Here is a 12,438-nt window from a genome sequence, read left to right on the forward strand (position 1 = left end):
TGGACTACAGCTATAAGTGCCTGTACAATTGGTAACCCTAATCACGCCCCTTTGCGCTCCAGCTCTCAATCCAACTCGTGGGAATGTGTGTTTGTGCAAAAACAATAGGAGTGTCTGCGCACATGCATTCCCGTAGAAAATTAGCTCTCACTGAGTGTGGCTATGCCCCTGGTTTAAATTAATGTCCCTCCTGTTGCCATCAGCAGGGATTTCTTTTCTGTCAATGGGTTTAGAAAATATTTGCACTGCCTGTTGTGTAGTTTTCTGTAGATTATCTCCCTCCACCCAACAGGAAGTTCATAGCACTTCTTAGGTTTTAAATGCTTGCTGAAGACCTGACAATGCTGGAAATCTTTTGTGTCCCTATATAAGGACATGTCATTATTGATTTGTTTTGCAGGTTCAGGATGGGCCCTTGTTAAGGCAAGGCTCTACAGGTGTATAGAGTATATATATATATATATATATTTTATTTATTATTTTATATATTTATATAAAAATATATTTTATATATATATATATATATTTTTTTTTTTTTTTAAACCATCACCATGAAACTTTCCCAGTTGATTATTTTTTGTATTGCAGGTTTTCTGAAACTTTATGTTTAAATATGCAAGTGTGACATTACCTACTTAAATATGTTAATTTGCATAAAGAGTAACAACAAAAATGTGTACATTGCATAAAGTCAGCTTCAAAATTCTTGTTTAATTTTGCTATCATATTAGATTAAAACTTTTTTACAGAGGGAATTTTACACCTCTTATTAATTATCAAAATTTATCACCTTATGCTTTCTATAAATAAGAAAATGCTGCATATCTCATACACTGCTTCTCTGCCTGCACACAACTGGAGTTTTACAAAACCCAGAAATATGTGTTGTATGTCGAATATAATTTTTAGCAGGCTATTAGGTTCAGGTTTCCCTAAGCATCTAATTACTTTGTTTATTATTTGTTTTATTTTCTGTGATGTGCACTATTTAGGCAGTATAGGGCTACTTTGGGATGTGGCCTGAACCCTTCTACTGACTAACACAGACGTACAGAGCTCTGTTTACAAATGTGATATAGATAAATGGGTCAAACACCCATAGTTTTATTTTATTTTAATATTAAATGATGACTGATAGTGTTGACAGAAACAACATAATTTAAAAATATTTAAAGTTTTTATTCATATTTTGGTTTGAGGATATGCGTAGGTCGCTATTATTGTGGCTACTGTGTACTATATTCATGCAACCTATGAATAGATTTAGCAGGGTTTTGAACACAATGTACTACAAACCCTATAGGTACCACTTTATAATAAAACAACTGTGCACCAATTTATACTGTGGACATGCTTTACCACTATGCATCTGTATGATCTTTTAAGGTCATTGTCACTGTCACTTTTGTCTGTCCCATGGACTCAAGCTTAAAGTGGCTCATGCCTTTGCTGTTGCTGGACTAGACTCTCAAGTGGCATTGAGATTTGCCTCATCTCTAACTGTTTTTAAATCCAAGCTCAAAACTTATTTCTGTCGTCTAGCTTTCAGAAGCTGTTAAGATTTTGAAAGGTGGATTGAAGGATTGATGTCTGGTGGTGACCGGAGGGCTTGTGTTTCGTCTTGTTTCACTTTGCTTTTAAATGTGCTATAAAAATAAATTTACTTGCTTACAAGGCGGAACAAGCTGAAACTGGGCATGCAGCTTCTCTGGGCAAATCTTTAAGTGGACAATTAAGGACAACATGATATGGGTAATATTGACACTGTCATTGGCCAATCAGATTCAACAGCTATTTGACAACCTTAACAATATCTAATCATGAAACCTGAATAGTATATTCATGGTGCCACTTGCTAAGAACTAGCTTAGGCTAAATCTTTAGACCAGACCATGTGGTATATCATTACAACAAGCTGCTATAAAAAAAAAAAAATTAATGATATCCACTCAGAGGTGCAATTTACATTTTTCACATGAAATTGTAGAATATCTCAGCATAAATTAAACGTATTGATAATCGTTTTGGTTTACACAATACTCTGCATAGTGTCATTTTTGCAATTGCATGTACTGTCAAAAATTCTGATTGGTCACTTCTCAAATTAGTCCCTAGATTTTGATACAGTCTTTGCAGAGTCTGTAGGTAAAAAATTATTAAAACATATTTGACAGGGGGCTTCTGGTTTAACAAGTATGGAGTAAGACGTGCCATCTTCTAGCTCTCCAAGTTCCATCCTTACAATCCTGCCTGCTTTTATCCTAGTCAGACGTCTGCTATTGAAGTGTTTGCTACTTTTATATAGTAACACTTTAACTTTAATATGCCGCCTAAACCTCCCAAAACAGGCGAAAAAGTTGAGTCTGAAGCCGTCATTAGCAAAGCTGACCTTATAGCCTCATTAGCTGAGCATAGGTCTGCGCTAATCTCCGAGCTGAAAACATCGTTTAAGGAGATTAACCACAAACTGGATGTAATCCAAGAGACTGTTGTCAACCATGATCTGTGCTTGACTTCGCTGGAGGAAAACGCAGAATCTCTTTATCAGCGTTTGGAGAAGGTGGAGAGCAGCCATGCGAGTTTACAAGCTGACAACGAGGAGCTTAAGGCTGGGCTAACTGCTGTAGGGGAGAGGCAGGAGGAGTAACGTCCGGCTTGTAGGAATACCTGAAGGTATGGAAGGCCCACAACCCAGTCTTTTTTTTTGCAAAGCTACTACGGGACGTGGTCATGACACTTTTCCCACAGCACCGAAGCTGGATTGTGCACATTGCAGCCTGGCGCCCAAGCCCGTCATACTCTGTTTTTTTCATCATTTTCGTAATAAGGAGCTCATAGTTCGGGAAGCCAGGAAGAGGGGGGGACCTGAAATACCAAAACATCTCGTTCAGGATTTATGAAGACTACCCCCCTGAAGTGGTGAGCAAACAGAAGGAATAAAGGTTTGTAATTTATACAAGATGGGACTGAAACTCTCCCTCCTGTACCCAGCAAGACTCCGCATCACACAGACTGACAGGACCCAAACTGCATTCGGCTCTGTGGCTGAAGCTGAGAAGTTTATTGAGGATTTTAATAAACCTTCTTGATTAATATACCCATGAGTAAGACCACGTCCAAATGTCTCTTAAGTTATACTGACTAAGCTAATGACAATATTTACTTAATTTATCTGTTCTGGGCTTCCCCTGGTCAAGTGTATTAAAACCATGGGTGTTAATTGGGCAACAAAATATTCAGTTTTTGTGGACCTGACCTGTCCTGTTCATCAGCGGGGATTTTGCCATTTTTTTAAGGAGCAGGTGAAGATATTATTTAGATAAGATTTTGTAGGGAGGCAATAAAGGTAGATAGGGAAGGTCTGCTGTTTGTTCTTGCTGCTAGTTCCGCCTTGGGGTTTTGGGAAGGGTTTTGGGTTCCTGCTGTCAGTAATAGCAACTCTTTTAGTTCCTTGTTCCAGATCGACCAGAGTAAACTATTTGGTAATTTGTTTTATGTCTATAACCGACTGTATTGTTCCCTAACTTTGCTTTTGTCCTAAATATGACAAATAATTTTGGGTTTGTTACTTGGAATGTTAAAGGTTTGAACCACCCTGTGAAAAGAAAGTTCTCACATCTTAAAAACTTGCAAATAGGAATCGCATTTCTCCAGGAAACCCAATGGTCGTTATGTTATAGTTACTGGTAAACTTTATAACAAAGATGTCATATTAGTTAATGTGTATGCTCCAAATGTTGACGACCCCCAATTCTTTTCCCGTTTTTTTAAGTTATTCCCTTGTTTAAACACATATCAGCTTATTATGGGAGGGGATTTTAATCTGTGTCTGGACCTTGGGTTGGATCGATCATCAGTGAGACCAGGTAATGCCACATCCAAATCAGCTTCCTGTCTACAAGCTTTTCTTGCCGAATATGGCATTTCAGATATTTGGCGTTTCTTACACCCACTTGATAGACAATATTCTTTTTTTTTCCCTCATGCCCATCACAGTGCCCATTATCTCTCTATGCTGATGACCTCCTGTTGTACGTATCCAGGGCAGAGATAATGATCCCTTTTATTTTAGACCTTCTCACTAAATTTGGGAAAATTTCAGGATTTAAATTAAACTTATATAAGAGTGAGCTCTTGCCAATAAACTTAGATAACACTGTTCTCGCAAATATTACGGTGCCTTTTAAGATTGCTGAGCATAGCTTTGTTTACCTAGGTGTTTCTGTGATTTTGCAGATCTCAAAAGAAATAACTTTGACAAACTACTACTTAGAATCGAACAAGATTTGATTAAATGGTCACCCCTCCCGCTTTCTATGCTTGGGAGAGTGAATGTGATTAAAATGTCTGTGCTTCCTAGGTATGTATACTTGTTCCAGTGCCTTCCTGTGTTTCTTCCCAATGCCTATTTTAAAAAGCTTGACTCTATTATATTAACATATATTTGGAATGGGAAAAGGCCACACCTGCGAAAAGATCTACAGAAATCCAAACAAGTTGGTGGATTGGCCCTTCCAAATCATAGATATTATTATTGGGCAACTAATATTTGGTGTCTGTCATTTTGGGCATATTACTGCTTTGATTAAAGAGGGGTTGAGATGGAGAAACAGTTCTGTGAGCCTCAATTTTTATCTTCAGTAATAGAAGCATCTCTACCTTTTTCCATAAATCGGATAATCATTAACCCAGTAGTAACAACTCTATTAGAATCTATTCACAATCTAGGAAATATTTTGGCCTTCGAAATATGAACCTTTCTAATTCAATAGCATCAAATGTTTTTTTTCCCCTGTCAATGCAAGACGCCACTTTTAACATCTGGTTCAAAAAAGGCCTGAAGTACTTTAAAGATCTTTTTGTTGAAGATAAGTTTGCCTCTTTCGCTGTTGTCTTCTAAATTTAACCTCCCCACTTCACATTTTTTTAGGTACCTACAAGTTAGGCATTATGTCTCACATTCCATTCCAGGGTTCCCAGATAAACCAGACAATAATATAATTGATGAACTGATATCATTTAACCCAACTAAGAAAAGAGCGATTTCTGCCATTTTGAGACTGATTTTCCATTTGCATCTTCCTCCCACCCCCGCAGTAAAATTAGCTTGGGAACAAGACTTTTAAACTAAAATATTGAAGAGAATCCACTCCTTTTCCATGTGTGCAAGACACTCCCTTATTTGATTTAAAGTTGTTCACCGGATGCATCTTCATAAATCTAAACTGGCTAAGAAGTAGACCCAACCTGTGATAGATGTAAATCTGAGGAAGCCACTCAGATTCACATGTTCTTGGTCTGTCCTAAAATACAGGAATTTTGGGGAGGTGTTTGTGAAGCCCTTTCTGCTGTTCTTGCCATTAAATAGAACCTAAATCAAATTATGCTCCTTTTTGGGATTGTTCCTGGGGGTTTGATATTACCTGTTGGGGGACACAAGGTGATCGCTTTTTCAACTTTGCTGGCACGCCGTCTGATCCTTCTGTGGTGGAAGGACGCTGCCCCACACTGGATTAGGGATGTGTTAGCTACTTTAAAACTGGAGAAAATCAGATGTGTAATGAGAGGCTCAGAAAGGAGATTTTATCAGACTTGGAATTCCTTCCTTCTTTTCTTTAATCAACCCTCAAAACAGGTTCAGTAATAGGTTTTTTTCCCTATTCTTTTCTTTTCTAGCTATACTGATCGATCTGGTTTTATCCATCAGTATATACTGTTCTACACCCTTTGAGTAGTATTTCATGACAGTGAGGACAGGGGTTTGTTCATTATTAGGGGGTAGGGCCTTTTTGTTTTTTTTTTTGTTTTTTTTTATTGTACTTTTTGAGATATATATATAATTTATTTTTTTTTCCTTGTCTCATGGGCATTTCTTGAATACTTATCTTTGTAAAAAGCTTTTATAATGTAACATTTTCAATAAATATATTAAACACAAAAACATATTTGACATGCGGATATGTTTTTGCTATAATATATTAATAAATGAAAGTGGATAGAGCTTTATAAACGTTTTCTGCTGTAAACTCAAACAAATAAAGCCCAATTTATACCAAACATGACAGAAATATGTAGGGCCTATTGTAAAGAAGAGTGTCAAATATGACACAAAATCCACCAACAGAGGGTGTTACAATAGGACAGTCACATGGGGAGGCAACTTAGGAGACCAGTTGCTGTAGTTTTGAAAGTGAAATATTTTTGCTGGTTATAGGATTTCAACTGATATACAGCTCAGGGTTTACAGTTTTTTTTTTTTATTTTTTTTTTTTTTTTTTTTTGTTAAATGCATCACTATATGTGGTAAAATGTCAACAGTTTAACACCCGGACTCTTTTACTGAAGAGCTTTGCTGATGTCAACATGTATGTGACAAGTTGGGTTGTCCCTCTCCACTTTAGCCTGGAGTATACTGCATGTTTTTTGGCCTTGTCTCTTACATATAGAGATTTCTCTGAATTCTCTGAAACTTTTAATAATAGATATATTGTAGAGGAATCTCTACATCAACCATTTGCCTGCACAATCATTGATAGAATGGTGAACCCCTCCTCATCCTGCCTCTCTGAGATGCTCTGTCAAGTCTGTCCAATTACAATTTAACCTAATCTATTTTTTGTGGCATTACACAATTTTAGCAGCCTTTTGTTGATCTATCCCAAATTTTTTTTATGTGTTGTTGGCATAAAAAAAAGAGACATACATTTTTAAAAAGAACAATATTATATATTCATCATTTGAAATATTGTCTTAGTATTACTTTTCATAACAATGTAGTGTTTAAATGACTTATAAATAATTGCATTCTGCATTTATTTACATTTTGCCCAACATCCAAAATTATTATTTTTTTTTTTTGCAAATGGGTTTGTATTTAATGGATGTCTTTTTCTGTGAAGCACTTTATGGAAGGTGCTATACAAATAAATATTCTCTATTAAGGTTTGCATTAATGAAACCATTCTTGAATGTCTTGGAGTTATGGTAAACCTGTTATTCACCTCTGTAGAAATTTGTTCCCTTGTGGTGACTCCATGGTGTGCATCATTGACGACAGAGAGGATGTGTGGAAGTTTGCACCTAATCTCATCACAGTGAGAAAGTATGTGTACTTCAAAGGAACAGGTGACATCAATGCTCCATCAGGGCCACGAGAGGCCCAGCCAGCAAAGAAAGGTACCTGTAACAAAAGCTCATTTGTGTTCAGTCTTGTATGTTGTTTGAGGTCAATCAGTTTTCAATCAGGATGACCATTCTGATAAAGTGCACAATTAATGTGCAACACAGCATATATGTATGTATGTACATGTGTGTGTTAGTGTGTGTAATACATATATATATAATGTATTACGGCTGGTCAGTTAATTGAAAATTAATCAAAATAGACATTCAGACATTCTAATCGACATAATCTTGTCTAAATCGATTATATCAATTATTTGTAACTGTTTTTTTTATTATTATGTTATGTTCCGACTGTTTGTTTATGTACTGTCCACTCTGCCAAAGCAAAATCACACAAATATGAACATTGCTCAAAAAACAGAGGGACAAGCTCCCAGCAACATTAGAAAAAAATATCCTGGCTTTACAGTGACAGTACAAGCCTCGTCACTGAACTATGAGGGTCAAAAATGCAAACAAAATGTTCATTAATGTAAGCATGGAAAAATGATATATATATATATATATATATATATATATATATATATATATATATATATATATATATATATATATATATATATATATATACAGAGAGAGTCATGGGCAAAAGTGTTGGCAACCTTGAAATCTTTACAGAGGGGAAAAAAGCAAAAATGTATATCATATCACCCAAAAATGTGCCGGACAAAATTATTGGATCCCTCAAATTAATATTTGGTTGCCCGCCCTTTAGAAAATATAACTAAAATTAATCGCTTTCTATAACCATCAGAAAGCTTGTTACATGTCTTACAGGTTTTTCGGACCACACTTCTTCTGCAAACTGCCCTGGGTCTCTCATTATTTGAAGGGTGCTTCTCCCTAACAGACTCATTGCTGGCCACTTCAGAAATGTCCAGCGCTTTGTTTCTGTCCATTTCTGGGTATTTGAAGTATGTTTAGGGTGATTGTCCCATTGTCCAAACTCGGCTTTCTGACACTGGGTCCTATATTGCAACTCAAAATTTCTTGGTAATCTTCAGATTTCCTGATGCCTTGCACACAGTCAAGGCACCCAGTGCCAGAGACAGCAAAGCAACCACAAAACATCTTTGAACCCCAACACCATATTTGACAGTAGGTCTTGTGTTCTATTCTTTGTATGCCCCATTCTGTTTTCGGTAAACAGTAGAAAGAAAAGGCCTTATATTGGTCTCATTTGTCCACAAGAAAGATTTTGGCTTATGTACATTTTGGCAAACTTTTTTATGCCTCAGTGGGTCCTCCTGGGTCTCCTGCCATAGCGCTTCATTTCATTCAAATATCAATGGATAGTTCGCCCAGACACTGAGCATTCAGAACAGCTTGAATTTCTTCGGAACTTGATTGGGCCTGCTTATCCACCATCCGGACTATCCTGCATTTCAAACTTTCATCAGTTTTTCTCTTCTGTCCACATCCAGGGAGATTAGCTACAGTGTCAAAAGTGTCAACTTTTAACCTTCAGATTACAACCTTCAGTTGATATTTTTCCACAATTTTGGTTCTCAAGTCCTCAAACAGTTTTCTTCACTTCTTTTTGTTCGCCATGATTAGTGTGGCACACACAGACACATAATGCAAAGATTGAGTGAACTTCTCTCCTTTTTATCTGGTTTCAGGTGTAATTTTTATATTGCCCACAACTGTTACTTGTCACAGGTGACTTTAAATGATCATCAAAAAATGCTTGAAACAAAGTTATTTACCCACATTTTTAAAAAGTTGCCAATAATTTTGTCCAGTCCATTTTAGGATTTTTGTATGAAATGATATCCCTTTTGGCAAAACGTGTGATAAGCAATAATTTTCTGGGAGAAATACATTATTTTATGCACTCTTTCAGACTTTGATTACAGCAATGCATTTCAAAAGGTTTGGAATTTGGGACAGAGCTAATATGTCTAGTATTGTGTAGCTCCCCCTCTTCTCTTTATAACAGTCAGTCAATGTCTGAGTAGTAAGGAGACCAATTGCAATATTTTTGGGGAAGGAGTGTTGCCCCATTTTTCTCTGATGTAGCATTCTAGCTATTCCACAGTCCTGGTTCTTTTTTGACATTTTGATGCACCAAAATGTGCATCTGGACCTGCTATTACTGTAAGTATTTTTGCAATTCTATTCCATCAGAGATGAAGGCTTTTAATCTGTGCTCTGAGGACAAGCCGGATGGTCCCTCTCATCTTGTATCCGCAGGCATATCCATTGTTTCCAAACATAATTAAAAATTTTGATTAATCTGATTCATTCACAAAACAGTTTTCTATTATGCCTCAGTCCATTTTAAATAAGCTTTGGGCCAGAGAAGGTATATGGCTTCTTCTTTCAATGATACAAATTTCGGTATGAAGAAAATAAGCATCCAATATGGACCATCGGCCTTGTCCCTTGAGTACATGGATTTCTACAGATTCTCTTAATCTTTTAATACTGTAGGATATTCAAAATCTTCCCAGTTTTATGTTGAGGAAAGTTTTTTCTTAAATTCTTCAATAATTTTAGATGCATTTTTTTTTTTGAAGATTGATGAACCTCTGCAGATCTTTGCCCCTCAGAATTGCTCTTTTTTATACCATAGCATGTGACTTGGTTGCAAATTGCTCCTTCAGTTGTTTGTTTTTAAAGACTGATTTATGTTTGTGCTTTGACTTGACACAGAGTCTAAAGCATAGGTTACACAAGAGCCTGCTGCTATATGCTTTGGTGTCTGCATCTTTCTGCAATTACACCGCCAAATCAGTTGAATCTGCTGAATTTCTAACATTTTCCTCTACACTATAGGGAGAAGGGTGCTGTTAGGGACAGAGCTTTGTTTACAGGAAACAAACACAAAGCCGGCACATTTTCCCCACATGATCCTACTTCTTGTGCTGAATTTGCTGCTATATGCTCTGTAGTGTGGAGAAGACAAGTTTTTGTTTCTGGACTTCTTCGGTTTGGATGACAGTAGACCAATCACGATGGTTGCAGTGTGCGTAAGATTAAGCTGTAGGCTATGTCATAGGGTTTATGTTGATGTGTTGCGTACGGCATAGGCCCAGTCCCAACTTGAGATGCATTGCTGCCATCAAGTTCTAAAGGAGTTAATATTTTCCATGAAATTGTAAAACGTCTACGTCTCTCTTTCAACATTTAATATGTGTTCTGTGGATAAATGTGAATGAAATCAATTTTTTTTTACATTTATTTAAATTCAACACAGCATCCCAAACTTGTGTGTGTACACACACATATATATATATGTGTTTGGAGGAGGAGGAGCCCAAAGTGCAGTGTTGCGTATTGAAACCCCTGTAGTGAGTCTCTTTCTAAAAATGCTACAAATGTAGTGACATTTTCTGGTGTTATTGGAGACTTTTGGAGACTCAGATGTGGCAGCACATGTCGTTATGCATTTACTGTCCTCAACAAGCAGTGGTTGATCCCGTGAGCCCCTCCCCATCCCAAAGCACTCACTGGTGGTCAGTTTCCCAGTAGCTGCAGACAGAGCATATAAGACGCCCACACCCACTGCACTCCGTATCCAAAGCCACAGATGATCCCACCCTGGCTTACTGAGTGGGATGTAAATGTATATATTTCTTCAGTGTGACATTAAGATAAATCACTGCATTTGACTCACACAGTCTCAGCCAGATAACATACTATTTTGTGAAATACGGGTGTACATTAGGTTTGAAGTTTATTTTGAGAAGTGATGGCCTATATCATTAACAAAAAAAGAAAAAAACACAAGACTCAATATAAGAAAATTAATTAGTAAAATAAAAGTACATTTTAATTTTCTTTTATTTAGTAGTTTGATGTAATTGGTAATACCACAGGCTCATAGGCATAAGACCATTGTTTAGGTCCCTGCCTAGGTAGAAAGTCCACATAAAAAAAGTACTTGGGAAAGAAATTGAAAACTATTTATGTATATGTCACTCTAAGTGTCACTGAAAATTCTGTCAGATGAAATGTCTTTGTATTGCCTGTTCTTGAACTATCTTTGCTCTCTTGTAGGCATCCCAGCTAATCAGCCTGTAGAAGGCTCAGGCATATCTTCAACATCAGGGAGTGAGGAACAAAGTAATGGATTCAGGAAACGTAGCAAGGATCGCAAATCTGTGCATGAAAAATGGTCAAACCTTGACCGTAATATTCAGGAACCTCCAACCAGAGAGAAACTTCATCCTGCAGGGAAAAAAGAGGAAAAAGAACATTTGAGTGACAAGTACAATGTTAAAGAGTGGGAGGCTGGTGTCTCAGTTAAATTGAGTAGCTCAGGTGAAGTGAGAGAGAGAGATAATGTGAATACAGCTGATGATATGCATAATGACTTAGACTTTGAGATTTCATTTGGAAGTGATCCTGACTCAGGACTGCCACAAAGCAAAACCGAAGCACTATTTTCAGAAAATAAATCACTTGAACAAACAAAACTAGATATAGACTATTGGGTTACAAAGGGAAATGAAGGTAGCCGAGTAGAATCAAATGAAGACTTGGAGATGAATCAGGGGTTTCTTGAGCTTGGTAATGGCTGTGCTGACAAAAAAGAAACAGAAACGGAATCTCAAAACAGTGAGCAGTCAGGTGTCACTATGGGTGAAGAATCTTTAGATCACATTATGGAAGATGAGGAAGATGATGAAGAGGATGACACAGATCAAGATGATCATTTGATTTACCTTGAAAAGGTCTTGGTGCACATTCACAATGATTATTACAAGCGCTATGAGGCCTACCTAAGAGAGGAGATTCTTGAAATACCAGACATTCGAAAAATTGTTCCTGAATTGAAGAGTAGGACCTTGGCAGGCTCCACCATTGTGTTTAGTGGCTTGTATCCCACTAATTATCCCATGGAGCGAACAAGAGAGTACTACCATGCAAAAGCATTGGGTGCAAAGATAGGCAAGAACCTTGTGCTCAGTGCCAAAGATCCTGACCACACCACACACGTGATTGCTGCACGTGCAGGTAAGAAATTGATATTTTTGAATATCTGTCTTCATATTTTCATATTAGTAATTTGGGTTCAAGCACACAGTGCGTAGATCCCTTTTGCTTTTGTAGGGGTTTTCTTTCTTCTTCTTCTTTTTCTCCTTATAACTCGTATGGAAAAGACCGTAGGTCATACAGACATCACACTCGGAGGAGAGAGGTAGTTTGCGTGCAACTCGGTGAGCAACAGAAAATACACTGTGGCCACATGGTGGCGCCATAGCGAAGCGCAACACGTCTAGGTCTATATCTTACCATGTCTGA

At 37.2% G+C, this 12,438-nt stretch overlaps 1 protein-coding gene across 4 annotated transcripts in view; it reads left to right on the plus strand.

Annotated features, from left to right (window-relative positions):
* The window catches only part of ctdp1 (CTD (carboxy-terminal domain, RNA polymerase II, polypeptide A) phosphatase, subunit 1), a 243,775-nt gene that overhangs the window by 128,904 nt on the left and 102,433 nt on the right, over window positions 1-12,438 (plus strand). For all 4 annotated transcript variants that reach the window (XM_066674468.1, XM_066674472.1, XM_066674473.1 and 1 more), the window contains exons 7-8: window positions 7,010-7,176; window positions 11,191-12,150. In XM_066674468.1, coding sequence (XP_066530565.1) covers window positions 7,010-7,176; window positions 11,191-12,150 — 1,127 coding nt within the window. The remainder of the gene's footprint in view (window positions 1-7,009; window positions 7,177-11,190; window positions 12,151-12,438) is intronic.

The sequence above is a fragment of the Hoplias malabaricus genome, chromosome 6 (assembly GCF_029633855.1).
Source record: "Hoplias malabaricus isolate fHopMal1 chromosome 6, fHopMal1.hap1, whole genome shotgun sequence".
Taxonomy (NCBI): Eukaryota; Metazoa; Chordata; class Actinopteri; order Characiformes; family Erythrinidae; genus Hoplias; species Hoplias malabaricus.